The following is a 19010-nucleotide window of genomic DNA, read 5'->3' as shown; positions in this document are numbered from 1 at the left end:
GTATCATATGAAATTATTTATCAATATTATATTATATTTCACGAATAAAAAGTAAATCAAATAATAATGCTCCGATATCTCTCTAACCCCGTCCCCCGTCTCCCCGCAATAGGGTAAAGCGTATAAATAACGCACAGATCGCGCCTCGCCTGTATTCCACTCGTGTCGACGCGCGCCGCAAGTCGTGTGTCGTGTTCCGTGTATTCCGTTCGAGAAGTATAATCTCAACTAAAAGTCGCAATGACCGGTCGCGGTAAGGGAGGTAAAGGTCTGGGGAAAGGAGGAGCCAAGCGCCACAGGAAGGTGCTCCGTGATAACATCCAGGGTATCACCAAGCCCGCCATCCGTCGTCTCGCCCGCAGAGGTGGCGTCAAGCGTATCTCCGGTCTGATCTACGAGGAGACCCGCGGTGTTCTGAAGGTGTTCCTCGAGAACGTGATCCGTGACGCGGTCACCTACACCGAGCACGCCAAGAGGAAGACCGTCACCGCCATGGACGTCGTCTACGCTCTGAAGCGTCAGGGCCGCACCCTCTACGGTTTCGGTGGTTAAGCGCTCCGCTTGCACTTGGTCCGCCGCGCGCGACATCGTGTAATATGTACTGACGCATGTATTACCGTATCGCGCGCGCGCGCGACCGAGCGGGCGCGCGCGCCGCGTCCTCAGACGCAAATACAAAAAGGCCCTTTTCAGGGCCGCAAATAATTCTAACTATATGCACCGCAAATACAAAGTTTCAGCAGCGACACATACGGACAGACAATCGATCTATCTATCTAATAATATGTATAATAACTTACTTACCCCGCACCGCAAGTCCAATTTTCTAACTTGTAACAGCAGCCCCAGCCACCTCGTTCGCCGCTTCGGTGGTTTGACGCCAGCCAGCCCGGATCTCTAAAACAATTAAGTATATGTACTTAATTTTTGTTGAATATGTGGTTATTTTTACAAGCAAATGTGTGCTAATAATATTGATACTAGAGCAAGCTAAATATATCTTTAAATCTTTAGATTCCGATCTAGCACATCATTGTGTAAGTCACAATTATTAATGTGCACCAAGCATACTTAATTATTAGTAAGTAAGTAGACCTTGCCCGCCCACTATACCTATGTACTCGTATATAAAATAGGCATAAGTAAGTATATATATAGAGATTCGATTGAACGTCTCCACAGCTAGAGCTTTACACGCGTGTCTATTTACCACACCTCCCAGTAGGTACATACAGCATGCATAAATTCTGATATCTCTCCATCTCTTCAAGAATCATCCATCCATCCATCCATCCATCCATCCATCAATCGGTCCATCCATCCGACGTCATCATCATCATCATCATCATCATCATCTTCTTCCTTTTATTTTTCCCGACTTCCCGATTAGCATCGCCCTAACCAAAACATAAATAATTAATAAATATAAGTATGTACCTACATAGTTAATAGTTATTACTCACGTTTTCAAAATGCAAACATGTATTTCTCACTCACAGACACGCACTCGCTAACTTCTTCTTAGTTAGTATTACTAATAACACCATAATTATATATATTTTTTAAAACAATCACATGCAACACCGCACACACCACATTTTACATCACTCTCACCTGACACCTGTGAGGCTGTGACCTACTACTACTACTACTACTACTACTACTGATAACGACGACCAGGATGAACTGCCCAATTAGGTAAAGGATTCGCAAATATTGCACAAAACAGACAGGGACACCCAACATCCCCTCACCCACTCACCTCGAATTTTACCTCACCAAAAACATTAATATTATAGGTAACTAATAGCAGCAGCATTATAGTAACTCAGCTCAGCAGCCTAAGACTTTTCGCGTGTTCCTATGATGAATATAATTAAGTACATATAAAATATATATCAACCTAAACAGATTCTTATGTCCAACAACAACACACACAGTATTGCAATACTGTACAAAAATAATTTATATCGTTTGTTTTAATATTAGGCGCATTCAGACAGATAAATAATATAATACGTTACTAAAACAAAAACAAAAACAAAAACTAAATAAAATACGACCTACACGATATTCTACCTATCATCATGCGCTCGCAAGCTCCGAGTGTCGCGCTGTATGATCCTCGTAGAGGAGAGTTTAACCATCAGAATTATAATAATATTCATGAATATGGTAATATCGTAATGTATTATAGAACATAAATAATTATATAAACGTAATATAAAACACCTATCCCGTTTTACATCGGTACCAGCAGAGAGCAAACCGCTGAACGTAGGCAATCCAAGTCGCGGTATGGCTGTTTTACGACAGTGAAGACAACAAGTCAAAATAACATTATAACTATAATTTTCTACTTTTGTTATTGTGTCACATCTATCTATGGTATCTTCGCTTTTAACTGGAAGACACATAATAGTGTTAAATGTGGTTTTAATTAAGAAAAATCACTTTTTAAACAGACCCGAGGTGTCCGCAACCTATAATACCAAAAGTAAAGTTCCCTCATTCGTTTATCGGCGTTCCAAATCTTAAAACTTCTATTAAAATACATATATCAATTCATAAAGAATATACACGTGCAATTATATTATAATCATTATAATATAATTCACTATAAATTTAGTTTAATCATAAACGAGTAAGTGAAAAGTTGGAAGTGTTATTACGAGAAAACGTCCCGCGACATAAGGGTCTGCGTTACGGTTAAGCCGGAGGATATATAATAGGTGGCGCCCCCGTCGGCGGTGTTTAGTACTCGCCAGCGCAGCGCTCCGCTTACACGCGTCCGCTGTTCTCTCTTTGCGCAGTTCGTGCGATTTACTAATTTGTAACTACACATATATTTTACTTTTTTAAATATGGCCGATACCGCAGTTGCTGCCGACGCTCCCGCCCCGGCGACGCCCGCGAAGAAGCCTAAGGCGTCCGCCTCCGCAGGCGCTAAGAAGCCTAAGGCGAAGCCCACCCACCCTAAGACGTCCGAGATGGTTAACAGCGCCATAAAGGAGTTGAAGGAGAGGAGCGGTTCGTCCCTGCAGGCTATCAAGAAATACATCGCCGCCCAGTACAAGGTCGACGCCGAGAAGCTGGCACCTTTCATCAGAAAATATCTGAAGAGCGCAGTCGAATCCGGCGCACTCATACAGACCAAAGGCAAGGGCGCGTCCGGCTCGTTCAAACTGGAGTCGAAGACATCATCCGCCGGCAAGAAGCCCGCCGCGGCCAAGAAATCTAGCGCTAAATCTTCAGCCGCCGCTAAGAAGCCCGCCGCAGCTAAGCCCGCTAAGGCGAAGAAGGCCGCCGCGTCCCCGGCCAAGCCTAAGGCCGCCACGAAGGACAAGAAGGCCGCCGCAGCCAAAAAGAAGCCCGCAGCGAAGAAACCTTCCACCCCCGCCAAAGGCAAGAGCGCCGCCGCGCCTAAGGCCAAGAAGACCGCGAAGCCGCCGACCAAGAAGCCTAAAGCTCCCAAGCCAAAGAAGGCCGCGGCCGCTCCCAAAGCGAAGCCCGCCGCTAAGAAGGCTGCCTCGAAGAAGTAAGAAGACTGCGCCATATTGTCGTCGTCGTCGTCCTTACATCGGTCGCGGTAGTGGTCGTGATGGTAGAGGAGATGTCGATTGTCGTTGCTATAAATATTATACGACGACGTGTCGCCTCTTTTCGACTCACGTCATACGCCTGTGCGCGTTATACGCACATCAAAAAGCCCTTTTCAGGGCTAACAAATGTATTCAAAGGTTCATATCGCCTCTGTTTCATTGCAATGAGCACATACACGAGTCGATCGATCGATTGATTGATCTATTAGATCAAAGTTATGAACATACATACCACCACCACAATAGATGTTCGGGATCGGAGTAAAAAGTCGAATCTCAAGGCACTGATAGATTAAATTAGGATATTATGTTAGGTTTGGTGTCATGTTTTACATTTCGACTTGACAATTGGAACGTGAATAAACATGATAACATAGATAATGATGATCTTAGATTTCAAAAAAAAAAAAAAAAAAATAGATAGTTCATATCTACATACATACGTACGGCCTATAGATAGATATAGGCCAAATTATAAATTAGGTAGAGTTATATGAACTTACTTACAGAATATTTTGTTAATTGTGTTATTTATTCAGTTATACTTTGAGATGTATTTATTTATTTATATTGAATTTCTTTTATTTTATCTCTATCTCGCGCGCTCGCTAATTCGCGCTCTCGCACGCGGGACGTTGATTGGTCGATCGGGCTCGTGTTATGTCGGCTCGTTATATCCCCACTATTAGCGCACTCCTTGTGGCTATATAATAAACGGTTATCAAAAAATCCGACAGACACTCAAAAGCACTCGTGCTGTCGTTTTGTGAGTAAACTAAAATTAAATAATCTTTAAACATGTCTGGACGCGGTAAAGGTGGCAAGGTTAAGGGAAAGGCAAAGTCCCGTTCTAACCGTGCCGGACTCCAGTTCCCCGTCGGCCGTATCCACAGGCTTCTACGCAAGGGCAACTACGCCGAGCGCGTCGGTGCCGGTGCCCCGGTGTACCTAGCCGCCGTCATGGAATACCTGGCCGCTGAGGTTCTCGAGTTGGCAGGCAACGCCGCTCGCGACAACAAGAAGACCAGGATCATCCCTAGGCATCTCCAGCTGGCGATCCGCAACGACGAGGAGTTAAACAAGCTCCTCTCCGGTGTGACCATCGCCCAGGGTGGTGTGCTGCCTAACATTCAGGCCGTACTCCTGCCCAAGAAGACCGAGAAGAAGGCTTAAGTGTCCTCACTTCTCATCAGGCTACATCTCTAGCGGTAACACACGGCGACTGGTGAATGTGTGCATTTGTCTCGCGCGTACATTTATCGCACGCACGGGGCCTCTGTTACATTCCCGCCCGAGTGACCGTTACAAAAGGCCCTTTTCAGGGCCACAATATAATTCTGTGTAAACGTTATAAGTTTCATGGCATAACGCATACTTATATGATGTCATTAGATCGATCAATAATAAAAATATGATACTACACATTTATGAATGAATTATATAATTACGGTTAAGAGTATTAGGTACTGTACTGAACTATAATATGATTATCGTTCAGAGTCTGCAAAACACATCACATAATTAATTAATATTATAAAATTAATCGTCGTTCGGAGGATTAATTAAAACTTAAAAAAGTGGATTAAAACACACTAATTATTTGTTGTTGGTGGATGGCTCGGATCAAAGATATTACTTGCTCAGCTACAACAGTGTGTCTCTGTAACAACAATTATAAATCAATAAATAAATAAGCTACATAAATAATTAATTAATATACCTAATTGTTGGCCGCCCACAGTTATATATAAAAATGGATGACGGATGGTTATGGTTATGGTTCAAATATATTTTGGTTAACTCATTATTATTACACAGCACATCGGGCGGGTAATGTTTGTTTGTTTATTTATTATTAATAATATAATGATGAATATTTAAGTACATAATATCAACACGCCCTCGCACTCCCCACCATGCCTACGGACGATGCTAATGATGCACGAACGCTATTGGTCGAGATACCGCGGGCTCGACGCTCGATCTTTAATCCCCTATTTCCCGTTCGCTACGCTAGCAAAGATCGGGCGACCGTAAAAAAATATCATATTTCCAGTTCGACTCTCGTACTGTAAGCATCTAACTATATCGCAATGCCACCCAAGACTAGCGGTAAGGCCGCCAAGAAATCCGGCAAGGCCCAGAAGAACATCTCCAAGTCGGACTCCAAGAAAAAGAAGAAGCATAAGCGCAAGGAGAGCTACGCCATCTACATCTACAAGGTGCTCAAGCAGGTCCACCCCGACACCGGTATCTCCAGCAAGGCCATGTCGATCATGAACTCGTTCGTGAACGACATCTTCGAGCGCATCGCCGCCGAGGCCTCCCGCCTCGCTCACTACAACAAGAGGTCCACTATCACCAGCAGGGAGGTGCAGACCTCCGTGAGGCTCTTGCTGCCCGGTGAGCTCGCCAAGCACGCCGTCAGTGAAGGCACCAAGGCCGTCACCAAGTACACCAGCTCCAAGTAAGCGTACGTCGTTCCTCGTATGCGGTCTGTCTTCTCAATACACTTTTAGTGTAATGGGTTTAGGTAGTTCGTATTGCGACGACACGACACGCTTTGAGAGTGTGGTTTGTGCATCAACCAAAAAGGCCCTTTTCAGGGCCACAAATACGTTCTGAATATAATATAAGATGTTTCTAACCGTGCATACGGTGTCAATCGGTCGATAAGTATCGATGATCAAAAATATTATTTACTTACACTATGGTGATGATGGTGGTTAAGTAAGGCCATGTAATCACGTACGCCTACATATTTAAAAAATTAAACAAATAGATACATATATATATGTAACGTGAGGCAATAGGGAATTGAACAGAGTTAGGTTATTTTCCGCGGAGTTAGGTTAGGTAGGCTGATCTAACATAACCTAACTCTAATAGTTTAAGTTAGGTTCCGCGGAGTTAGGTTAGGTAGGCTAACCTAACTCCTGGGTTAGGTTAAGTTAAGTTAGGTTCCGCGGAGTTAGGTTAGATAGGCTAATCTAACTCCTAGGTTAGGTTAGGTTCCGCGGAGTTAGGTTAGGTAGGCTAACCTAACTCTGTCAAATATTGTTATTTAGTACCAGACCTAACCTAACTCCTAGGTTAGGTTGTACTTAGGCTAACTTAACTCGGTCAAATATTGTTATTTACAACCTAACCTAACTAAAAAAAAAAAAAAAAAAAACGCAATAAAATTAGTATGAGTGAAAAAAAAAAATCTATATATACATATGTTTTAATATTTCAATAATTTATTGTAATCAGAAATCGTATTGGTGAGAAATGAAGAGGGGAGAGGGGGACGCGTATGTGAATTTTATAGACCTCTCGCTCACACGCACACTAACTCCGTCCCTTTCCGACGAGCACATAAAAAGCAGGCGCTCTGAGTCGCGAAGTTTATTCCCTCTCGTGACTCGTTAACGTAACGTAGTAACGCGTGTCGTAGTAAATTTTTTTCGCAATGGCCCGTACAAAGCAGACCGCTCGTAAATCCACCGGTGGTAAAGCGCCCCGTAAACAGCTCGCCACCAAGGCGGCCCGCAAGAGCGCGCCGGCCACCGGGGGCGTCAAGAAGCCCCATCGTTACAGGCCCGGCACGGTCGCCCTCCGTGAGATCCGTCGCTACCAGAAGAGCACTGAGCTTCTGATCCGCAAGCTGCCCTTCCAGCGTCTGGTGCGTGAGATCGCTCAGGACTTCAAGACCGACCTGCGCTTCCAGAGCTCTGCCGTTATGGCTCTCCAGGAGGCCAGCGAGGCTTACCTCGTCGGTCTCTTCGAGGACACCAACCTGTGCGCCATCCACGCCAAGCGTGTGACCATCATGCCCAAGGACATCCAGCTGGCTCGCAGGATCCGCGGTGAACGTGCTTAAAACCACCCACCACCAAGCTAAAATCGGCACGGAGCTACATCACCGAACGCGCAGTCTGCGCGAACGCATTCGGTTACATTATATCTATTATTTTGTACCACGCGTTTTGCGCCTGGACATGCGAACGTGACGCTTCTGTCTTATATCAAAAGGCCCTTTTCAGGGCCACACATGATTCGAAAATTCACAATTGTTTCTTTGAACAAACACTTACGCGTAGATAAATCAATCGATCGATCACTATTATTAATCAAATTAGTAAATATAATATGTTCAATTCATACATAAGATTAACCGCGATACACCATTAAATACCCTATAGGTACTTACAGTCAAATAATAAGGTTATTAACGACGAACCTAATCATTTTTCCTACTAGAATTTAGTAGTGCAGTATGTAGTATAGAATGGAAAGAAGGAAAGTGAATTAAACTCGTGATATTAATTACGCGCCAAGTAAAATTTAAAATTTAAGTTAATACGAAATAATAATTTAGATACTTAGATAGAAAATTCAAATTTTATATAGGTACCGACGTATATATCGACAAAATTATTACCACTGAATGAATGCTTACAAAAATATTAGAGATTTATATAGTATGACATGTAAGTAGTACATATTTATATCCCCAAAGTTATGAATTTTCTTTTTTAATAACCGTATCATATGAAATTATTTATCAATATTATATTATATTTCACGAATAAAAAGTAAATCAAATAATAATGCTCCGATATCTCTCTAACCCCGTCCCCCGTCTCCCCGCAATAGGGTAAAGCGTATAAATAACGCACAGATCGCGCCTCGCCTGTATTCCACTCGTGTCGACGCGCGCCGCAAGTCGTGTGTCGTGTTCCGTGTATTCCGTTCGAGAAGTATAATCTCAACTAAAAGTCGCAATGACCGGTCGCGGTAAGGGAGGTAAAGGTCTGGGGAAAGGAGGAGCCAAGCGCCACAGGAAGGTGCTCCGTGATAACATCCAGGGTATCACCAAGCCCGCCATCCGTCGTCTCGCCCGCAGAGGTGGCGTCAAGCGTATCTCCGGTCTGATCTACGAGGAGACCCGCGGTGTTCTGAAGGTGTTCCTCGAGAACGTGATCCGTGACGCGGTCACCTACACCGAGCACGCCAAGAGGAAGACCGTCACCGCCATGGACGTCGTCTACGCTCTGAAGCGTCAGGGCCGCACCCTCTACGGTTTCGGTGGTTAAGCGCTCCGCTTGCACTTGGTCCGCCGCGCGCGACATCGTGTAATATGTACTGACGCATGTATTACCGTATCGCGCGCGCGCGCGACCGAGCGGGCGCGCGCGCCGCGTCCTCAGACGCAAATACAAAAAGGCCCTTTTCAGGGCCGCAAATAATTCTAACTATATGCACCGCAAATACAAAGTTTCAGCAGCGACACATACGGACAGACAATCGATCTATCTATCTAATAATATGTATAATAACTTACTTACCCCGCACCGCAAGTCCAATTTTCTAACTTGTAACAGCAGCCCCAGCCACCTCGTTCGCCGCTTCGGTGGTTTGACGCCAGCCAGCCCGGATCTCTAAAACAATTAAGTATATGTACTTAATTTTTGTTGAATATGTGGTTATTTTTACAAGCAAATGTGTGCTAATAATATTGATACTAGAGCAAGCTAAATATATCTTTAAATCTTTAGATTCCGATCTAGCACATCATTGTGTAAGTCACAATTATTAATGTGCACCAAGCATACTTAATTATTAGTAAGTAAGTAGACCTTGCCCGCCCACTATACCTATGTACTCGTATATAAAATAGGCATAAGTAAGTATATATATAGAGATTCGATTGAACGTCTCCACAGCTAGAGCTTTACACGCGTGTCTATTTACCACACCTCCCAGTAGGTACATACAGCATGCATAAATTCTGATATCTCTCCATCTCTTCAAGAATCATCCATCCATCCATCCATCCATCCATCCATCAATCGGTCCATCCATCCGACGTCATCATCATCATCATCATCATCATCATCTTCTTCCTTTTATTTTTCCCGACTTCCCGACTAGCATCGCCCTAACCAAAACATAAATAATTAATAAATATAAGTATGTACCTACATAGTTAATAGTTATTACTCACGTTTTCAAAATGCAAACATGTATTTCTCACTCACAGACACGCACTCGCTAACTTCTTCTTAGTTAGTATTACTAATAACACCATAATTATATATATTTTTTAAAACAATCACATGCAACACCGCACACACCACATTTTACATCACTCTCACCTGACACCTGTGAGGCTGTGACCTACTACTACTACTACTACTACTACTACTGATAACGACGACCAGGATGAACTGCCCAATTAGGTAAAGGATTCGCAAATATTGCACAAAACAGACAGGGACACCCAACATCCCCTCACCCACTCACCTCGAATTTTACCTCACCAAAAACATTAATATTATAGGTAACTAATAGCAGCAGCATTATAGTAACTCAGCTCAGCAGCCTAAGACTTTTCGCGTGTTCCTATGATGAATATAATTAAGTACATATAAAATATATATCAACCTAAACAGATTCTTATGTCCAACAACAACACACACAGTATTGCAATACTGTACAAAAATAATTTATATCGTTTGTTTTAATATTAGGCGCATTCAGACAGATAAATAATATAATACGTTACTAAAACAAAAACAAAAACAAAAACTAAATAAAATACGACCTACACGATATTCTACCTATCATCATGCGCTCGCAAGCTCCGAGTGTCGCGCTGTATGATCCTCGTAGAGGAGAGTTTAACCATCAGAATTATAATAATATTCATGAATATGGTAATATCGTAATGTATTATAGAACATAAATAATTATATAAACGTAATATAAAACACCTATCCCGTTTTACATCGGTACCAGCAGAGAGCAAACCGCTGAACGTAGGCAATCCAAGTCGCGGTATGGCTGTTTTACGACAGTGAAGACAACAAGTCAAAATAACATTATAACTATAATTTTCTACTTTTGTTATTGTGTCACATCTATCTATGGTATCTTCGCTTTTAACTGGAAGACACATAATAGTGTTAAATGTGGTTTTAATTAAGAAAAATCACTTTTTAAACAGACCCGAGGTGTCCGCAACCTATAATACCAAAAGTAAAGTTCCCTCATTCGTTTATCGGCGTTCCAAATCTTAAAACTTCTATTAAAATACATATATCAATTCATAAAGAATATACACGTGCAATTATATTATAATCATTATAATATAATTCACTATAAATTTAGTTTAATCATAAACGAGTAAGTGAAAAGTTGGAAGTGTTATTACGAGAAAACGTCCCGCGACATAAGGGTCTGCGTTACGGTTAAGCCGGAGGATATATAATAGGTGGCGCCCCCGTCGGCGGTGTTTAGTACTCGCCAGCGCAGCGCTCCGCTTACACGCGTCCGCTGTTCTCTCTTTGCGCAGTTCGTGCGATTTACTAATTTGTAACTACACATATATTTTACTTTTTTAAATATGGCCGATACCGCAGTTGCTGCCGACGCTCCCGCCCCGGCGACGCCCGCGAAGAAGCCTAAGGCGTCCGCCTCCGCAGGCGCTAAGAAGCCTAAGGCGAAGCCCACCCACCCTAAGACGTCCGAGATGGTTAACAGCGCCATAAAGGAGTTGAAGGAGAGGAGCGGTTCGTCCCTGCAGGCTATCAAGAAATACATCGCCGCCCAGTACAAGGTCGACGCCGAGAAGCTGGCACCTTTCATCAGAAAATATCTGAAGAGCGCAGTCGAATCCGGCGCACTCATACAGACCAAAGGCAAGGGCGCGTCCGGCTCGTTCAAACTGGAGTCGAAGACATCATCCGCCGGCAAGAAGCCCGCCGCGGCCAAGAAATCTAGCGCTAAATCTTCAGCCGCCGCTAAGAAGCCCGCCGCAGCTAAGCCCGCTAAGGCGAAGAAGGCCGCCGCGTCCCCGGCCAAGCCTAAGGCCGCCACGAAGGACAAGAAGGCCGCCGCAGCCAAAAAGAAGCCCGCAGCGAAGAAACCTTCCACCCCCGCCAAAGGCAAGAGCGCCGCCGCGCCTAAGGCCAAGAAGACCGCGAAGCCGCCGACCAAGAAGCCTAAAGCTCCCAAGCCAAAGAAGGCCGCGGCCGCTCCCAAAGCGAAGCCCGCCGCTAAGAAGGCTGCCTCGAAGAAGTAAGAAGACTGCGCCATATTGTCGTCGTCGTCGTCCTTACATCGGTCGCGGTAGTGGTCGTGATGGTAGAGGAGATGTCGATTGTCGTTGCTATAAATATTATACGACGACGTGTCGCCTCTTTTCGACTCACGTCATACGCCTGTGCGCGTTATACGCACATCAAAAAGCCCTTTTCAGGGCTAACAAATGTATTCAAAGGTTCATATCGCCTCTGTTTCATTGCAATGAGCACATACACGAGTCGATCGATCGATTGATTGATCTATTAGATCAAAGTTATGAACATACATACCACCACCACAATAGATGTTCGGGATCGGAGTAAAAAGTCGAATCTCAAGGCACTGATAGATTAAATTAGGATATTATGTTAGGTTTGGTGTCATGTTTTACATTTCGACTTGACAATTGGAACGTGAATAAACATGATAACATAGATAATGATGATCTTAGATTTCAAAAAAAAAAAAAAAAAAATAGATAGTTCATATCTACATACATACGTACGGCCTATAGATAGATATAGGCCAAATTATAAATTAGGTAGAGTTATATGAACTTACTTACAGAATATTTTGTTAATTGTGTTATTTATTCAGTTATACTTTGAGATGTATTTATTTATTTATATTGAATTTCTTTTATTTTATCTCTATCTCGCGCGCTCGCTAATTCGCGCTCTCGCACGCGGGACGTTGATTGGTCGATCGGGCTCGTGTTATGTCGGCTCGTTATATCCCCACTATTAGCGCACTCCTTGTGGCTATATAATAAACGGTTATCAAAAAATCCGACAGACACTCAAAAGCACTCGTGCTGTCGTTTTGTGAGTAAACTAAAATTAAATAATCTTTAAACATGTCTGGACGCGGTAAAGGTGGCAAGGTTAAGGGAAAGGCAAAGTCCCGTTCTAACCGTGCCGGACTCCAGTTCCCCGTCGGCCGTATCCACAGGCTTCTACGCAAGGGCAACTACGCCGAGCGCGTCGGTGCCGGTGCCCCGGTGTACCTAGCCGCCGTCATGGAATACCTGGCCGCTGAGGTTCTCGAGTTGGCAGGCAACGCCGCTCGCGACAACAAGAAGACCAGGATCATCCCTAGGCATCTCCAGCTGGCGATCCGCAACGACGAGGAGTTAAACAAGCTCCTCTCCGGTGTGACCATCGCCCAGGGTGGTGTGCTGCCTAACATTCAGGCCGTACTCCTGCCCAAGAAGACCGAGAAGAAGGCTTAAGTGTCCTCACTTCTCATCAGGCTACATCTCTAGCGGTAACACACGGCGACTGGTGAATGTGTGCATTTGTCTCGCGCGTACATTTATCGCACGCACGGGGCCTCTGTTACATTCCCGCCCGAGTGACCGTTACAAAAGGCCCTTTTCAGGGCCACAATATAATTCTGTGTAAACGTTATAAGTTTCATGGCATAACGCATACTTATATGATGTCATTAGATCGATCAATAATAAAAATATGATACTACACATTTATGAATGAATTATATAATTACGGTTAAGAGTATTAGGTACTGTACTGAACTATAATATGATTATCGTTCAGAGTCTGCAAAACACATCACATAATTAATTAATATTATAAAATTAATCGTCGTTCGGAGGATTAATTAAAACTTAAAAAAGTGGATTAAAACACACTAATTATTTGTTGTTGGTGGATGGCTCGGATCAAAGATATTACTTGCTCAGCTACAACAGTGTGTCTCTGTAACAACAATTATAAATCAATAAATAAATAAGCTACATAAATAATTAATTAATATACCTAATTGTTGGCCGCCCACAGTTATATATAAAAATGGATGACGGATGGTTATGGTTATGGTTCAAATATATTTTGGTTAACTCATTATTATTACACAGCACATCGGGCGGGTAATGTTTGTTTGTTTATTTATTATTAATAATATAATGATGAATATTTAAGTACATAATATCAACACGCCCTCGCACTCCCCACCATGCCTACGGACGATGCTAATGATGCACGAACGCTATTGGTCGAGATACCGCGGGCTCGACGCTCGATCTTTAATCCCCTATTTCCCGTTCGCTACGCTAGCAAAGATCGGGCGACCGTAAAAAAATATCATATTTCCAGTTCGACTCTCGTACTGTAAGCATCTAACTATATCGCAATGCCACCCAAGACTAGCGGTAAGGCCGCCAAGAAATCCGGCAAGGCCCAGAAGAACATCTCCAAGTCGGACTCCAAGAAAAAGAAGAAGCATAAGCGCAAGGAGAGCTACGCCATCTACATCTACAAGGTGCTCAAGCAGGTCCACCCCGACACCGGTATCTCCAGCAAGGCCATGTCGATCATGAACTCGTTCGTGAACGACATCTTCGAGCGCATCGCCGCCGAGGCCTCCCGCCTCGCTCACTACAACAAGAGGTCCACTATCACCAGCAGGGAGGTGCAGACCTCCGTGAGGCTCTTGCTGCCCGGTGAGCTCGCCAAGCACGCCGTCAGTGAAGGCACCAAGGCCGTCACCAAGTACACCAGCTCCAAGTAAGCGTACGTCGTTCCTCGTATGCGGTCTGTCTTCTCAATACACTTTTAGTGTAATGGGTTTAGGTAGTTCGTATTGCGACGACACGACACGCTTTGAGAGTGTGGTTTGTGCATCAACCAAAAAGGCCCTTTTCAGGGCCACAAATACGTTCTGAATATAATATAAGATGTTTCTAACCGTGCATACGGTGTCAATCGGTCGATAAGTATCGATGATCAAAAATATTATTTACTTACACTATGGTGATGATGGTGGTTAAGTAAGGCCATGTAATCACGTACGCCTACATATTTAAAAAATTAAACAAATAGATACATATATATATGTAACGTGAGGCAATAGGGAATTGAACAGAGTTAGGTTATTTTCCGCGGAGTTAGGTTAGGTAGGCTGATCTAACATAACCTAACTCTAATAGTTTAAGTTAGGTTCCGCGGAGTTAGGTTAGGTAGGCTAACCTAACTCCTGGGTTAGGTTAAGTTAAGTTAGGTTCCGCGGAGTTAGGTTAGATAGGCTAATCTAACTCCTAGGTTAGGTTAGGTTCCGCGGAGTTAGGTTAGGTAGGCTAACCTAACTCTGTCAAATATTGTTATTTAGTACCAGACCTAACCTAACTCCTAGGTTAGGTTGTACTTAGGCTAACTTAACTCGGTCAAATATTGTTATTTACAACCTAACCTAACTAAAAAAAAAAAAAAAAAAAACGCAATAAAATTAGTATGAGTGAAAAAAAAAAATCTATATATACATATGTTTTAATATTTCAATAATTTATTGTAATCAGAAATCGTATTGGTGAGAAATGAAGAGGGGAGAGGGGGACGCGTATGTGAATTTTATAGACCTCTCGCTCACACGCACACTAACTCCGTCCCTTTCCGACGAGCACATAAAAAGCAGGCGCTCTGAGTCGCGAAGTTTATTCCCTCTCGTGACTCGTTAACGTAACGTAGTAACGCGTGTCGTAGTAAATTTTTTTCGCAATGGCCCGTACAAAGCAGACCGCTCGTAAATCCACCGGTGGTAAAGCGCCCCGTAAACAGCTCGCCACCAAGGCGGCCCGCAAGAGCGCGCCGGCCACCGGGGGCGTCAAGAAGCCCCATCGTTACAGGCCCGGCACGGTCGCCCTCCGTGAGATCCGTCGCTACCAGAAGAGCACTGAGCTTCTGATCCGCAAGCTGCCCTTCCAGCGTCTGGTGCGTGAGATCGCTCAGGACTTCAAGACCGACCTGCGCTTCCAGAGCTCTGCCGTTATGGCTCTCCAGGAGGCCAGCGAGGCTTACCTCGTCGGTCTCTTCGAGGACACCAACCTGTGCGCCATCCACGCCAAGCGTGTGACCATCATGCCCAAGGACATCCAGCTGGCTCGCAGGATCCGCGGTGAACGTGCTTAAAACCACCCACCACCAAGCTAAAATCGGCACGGAGCTACATCACCGAACGCGCAGTCTGCGCGAACGCATTCGGTTACATTATATCTATTATTTTGTACCACGCGTTTTGCGCCTGGACATGCGAACGTGACGCTTCTGTCTTATATCAAAAGGCCCTTTTCAGGGCCACACATGATTCGAAAATTCACAATTGTTTCTTTGAACAAACACTTACGCGTAGATAAATCAATCGATCGATCACTATTATTAATCAAATTAGTAAATATAATATGTTCAATTCATACATAAGATTAACCGCGATACACCATTAAATACCCTATAGGTACTTACAGTCAAATAATAAGGTTATTAACGACGAACCTAATCATTTTTCCTACTAGAATTTAGTAGTGCAGTATGTAGTATAGAATGGAAAGAAGGAAAGTGAATTAAACTCGTGATATTAATTACGCGCCAAGTAAAATTTAAAATTTAAGTTAATACGAAATAATAATTTAGATACTTAGATAGAAAATTCAAATTTTATATAGGTACCGACGTATATATCGACAAAATTATTACCACTGAATGAATGCTTACAAAAATATTAGAGATTTATATAGTATGACATGTAAGTAGTACATATTTATATCCCCAAAGTTATGAATTTTCTTTTTTAATAACCGTATCATATGAAATTATTTATCAATATTATATTATATTTCACGAATAAAAAGTAAATCAAATAATAATGCTCCGATATCTCTCTAACCCCGTCCCCCGTCTCCCCGCAATAGGGTAAAGCGTATAAATAACGCACAGATCGCGCCTCGCCTGTATTCCACTCGTGTCGACGCGCGCCGCAAGTCGTGTGTCGTGTTCCGTGTATTCCGTTCGAGAAGTATAATCTCAACTAAAAGTCGCAATGACCGGTCGCGGTAAGGGAGGTAAAGGTCTGGGGAAAGGAGGAGCCAAGCGCCACAGGAAGGTGCTCCGTGATAACATCCAGGGTATCACCAAGCCCGCCATCCGTCGTCTCGCCCGCAGAGGTGGCGTCAAGCGTATCTCCGGTCTGATCTACGAGGAGACCCGCGGTGTTCTGAAGGTGTTCCTCGAGAACGTGATCCGTGACGCGGTCACCTACACCGAGCACGCCAAGAGGAAGACCGTCACCGCCATGGACGTCGTCTACGCTCTGAAGCGTCAGGGCCGCACCCTCTACGGTTTCGGTGGTTAAGCGCTCCGCTTGCACTTGGTCCGCCGCGCGCGACATCGTGTAATATGTACTGACGCATGTATTACCGTATCGCGCGCGCGCGCGACCGAGCGGGCGCGCGCGCCGCGTCCTCAGACGCAAATACAAAAAGGCCCTTTTCAGGGCCGCAAATAATTCTAACTATATGCACCGCAAATACAAAGTTTCAGCAGCGACACATACGGACAGACAATCGATCTATCTATCTAATAATATGTATAATAACTTACTTACCCCGCACCGCAAGTCCAATTTTCTAACTTGTAACAGCAGCCCCAGCCACCTCGTTCGCCGCTTCGGTGGTTTGACGCCAGCCAGCCCGGATCTCTAAAACAATTAAGTATATGTACTTAATTTTTGTTGAATATGTGGTTATTTTTACAAGCAAATGTGTGCTAATAATATTGATACTAGAGCAAGCTAAATATATCTTTAAATCTTTAGATTCCGATCTAGCACATCATTGTGTAAGTCACAATTATTAATGTGCACCAAGCATACTTAATTATTAGTAAGTAAGTAGACCTTGCCCGCCCACTATACCTATGTACTCGTATATAAAATAGGCATAAGTAAGTATATATATAGAGATTCGATTGAACGTCTCCACAGCTAGAGCTTTACACGCGTGTCTATTTACCACACCTCCCAGTAGGTACATACAGCATGCATAAATTCTGATATCTCTCCATCTCTTCAAGAATCATCCATCCATCCATCCATCCATCCATCCATCAATCGGTCCATCCATCCGACGTCATCATCATCATCATCATCATCATCATCTTCTTCCTTTTATTTTTCCCGACTTCCCGACTAGCATCGCCCTAACCAAAACATAAATAATTAATAAATATAAGTATGTACCTACATAGTTAATAGTTATTACTCACGTTTTCAAAATGCAAACATGTATTTCTCACTCACAGACACGCACTCGCTAACTTCTTCTTAGTTAGTATTACTAATAACACCATAATTATATATATTTTTTAAAACAATCACATGCAACACCGCACACACCACATTTTACATCACTCTCACCTGACACCTGTGAGGCTGTGACCTACTACTACTACTACTACTACTACTACTGATAACGACGACCAGGATGAACTGCCCAATTAGGTAAAGGATTCGCAAATATTGCACAAAACAGACAGGGACACCCAACATCCCCTCACCCACTCACCTCGAATTTTACCTCACCAAAAACATTAATATTATAGGTAACTAATAGCAGCAGCATTATAGTAACTCAGCTCAGCAGCCTAAGACTTTTCGCGTGTTCCTATGATGAATATAATTAAGTACATATAAAATATATATCAACCTAAACAGATTCTTATGTCCAACAACAACACACACAGTATTGCAATACTGTACAAAAATAATTTATATCGTTTGTTTTAATATTAGGCGCATTCAGACAGATAAATAATATAATACGTTACTAAAACAAAAACAAAAACAAAAACTAAATAAAATACGACCTACACGATATTCTACCTATCATCATGCGCTCGCAAGCTCCGAGTGTCGCGCTGTATGATCCTCGTAGAGGAGAGTTTAACCATCAGAATTATAATAATATTCATGAATATGGTAATATCGTAATGTATTATAGAACATAAATAATTATATAAACGTAATATAAAACACCTATCCCGTTTTACATCGGTACCAGCAGAGAGCAAACCGCTGAACGTAGGCAATCCAAGTCGCGGTATGGCTGTTTTACGACAGTGAAGACAACAAGTCAAAATAACATTATAACTATAATTTTCTACTTTTGTTATTGTGTCACATCTATCTATGGTATCTTCGCTTTTAACTGGAAGACACATAATAGTGTTAAATGTGGTTTTAATTAAGAAAAATCACTTTTTAAACAGACCCGAGGTGTCCGCAACCTATAATACCAAAAGTAAAGTTCCCTCATTCGTTTATCGGCGTTCCAAATCTTAAAACTTCTATTAAAATACATATATCAATTCATAAAGAATATACACGTGCAATTATATTATAATCATTATAATATAATTCACTATAAATTTAGTTTAATCATAAACGAGTAAGTGAAAAGTTGGAAGTGTTATTACGAGAAAACGTCCCGCGACATAAGGGTCTGCGTTACGGTTAAGCCGGAGGATATATAATAGGTGGCGCCCCCGTCGG

At 43.0% G+C, this 19010-nt stretch overlaps 7 protein-coding genes across 7 annotated transcripts; all 7 read left to right on the top strand.

Annotated features, from left to right (window-relative positions):
• The first annotated feature begins 2864 nt into the window (after nucleotides 1–2864).
• LOC134676505 (histone H1C-like) lies at nucleotides 2865–3542 on the top strand. The gene has a single exon (XM_063534891.1). It carries the CDS (start codon nucleotides 2865–2867, stop codon nucleotides 3540–3542), a length of 678 nt encoding a protein of 225 aa, XP_063390961.1.
• Nucleotides 3543–4400: 858 nt separating this feature from the next.
• Nucleotides 4401–4775, top strand: LOC134676498 (histone H2A). The gene has a single exon (XM_063534883.1). The coding sequence runs from the start codon at nucleotides 4401–4403 to the stop codon at nucleotides 4773–4775; it is 375 nt and encodes a 124-aa protein (XP_063390953.1).
• Nucleotides 4776–5695: 920 nt separating this feature from the next.
• On the top strand, nucleotides 5696–6073 carry LOC134676218 (histone H2B). Its single transcript, XM_063534540.1, has one exon. The coding sequence runs from the start codon at nucleotides 5696–5698 to the stop codon at nucleotides 6071–6073; it is 378 nt and encodes a 125-aa protein (XP_063390610.1).
• Nucleotides 6074–7056: 983 nt separating this feature from the next.
• On the top strand, nucleotides 7057–7467 carry LOC134676124 (histone H3). Its single transcript, XM_063534406.1, has one exon. The coding sequence runs from the start codon at nucleotides 7057–7059 to the stop codon at nucleotides 7465–7467; it is 411 nt and encodes a 136-aa protein (XP_063390476.1).
• Nucleotides 7468–10995: 3528 nt separating this feature from the next.
• On the top strand, nucleotides 10996–11673 carry LOC134676123 (histone H1C-like). Its single transcript, XM_063534405.1, has one exon. The coding sequence runs from the start codon at nucleotides 10996–10998 to the stop codon at nucleotides 11671–11673; it is 678 nt and encodes a 225-aa protein (XP_063390475.1).
• Nucleotides 11674–12531: 858 nt separating this feature from the next.
• LOC134676126 (histone H2A) lies at nucleotides 12532–12906 on the top strand. The gene has a single exon (XM_063534408.1). It carries the CDS (start codon nucleotides 12532–12534, stop codon nucleotides 12904–12906), a length of 375 nt encoding a protein of 124 aa, XP_063390478.1.
• A 920-nt stretch (nucleotides 12907–13826) lies between these two features.
• On the top strand, nucleotides 13827–14204 carry LOC134676125 (histone H2B). Its single transcript, XM_063534407.1, has one exon. The coding sequence runs from the start codon at nucleotides 13827–13829 to the stop codon at nucleotides 14202–14204; it is 378 nt and encodes a 125-aa protein (XP_063390477.1).
• The last annotated feature ends 4806 nt before the right edge of the window (nucleotides 14205–19010 follow it).

Source organism: Cydia fagiglandana, chromosome 24, assembly GCF_963556715.1.
Source record: "Cydia fagiglandana chromosome 24, ilCydFagi1.1, whole genome shotgun sequence".
Classification (NCBI taxonomy): Eukaryota; Metazoa; Arthropoda; class Insecta; order Lepidoptera; family Tortricidae; genus Cydia; species Cydia fagiglandana.
Note: the sequence above shows the minus strand (reverse complement) of the source record. Positions and strands in the feature narration are given on the sequence as shown.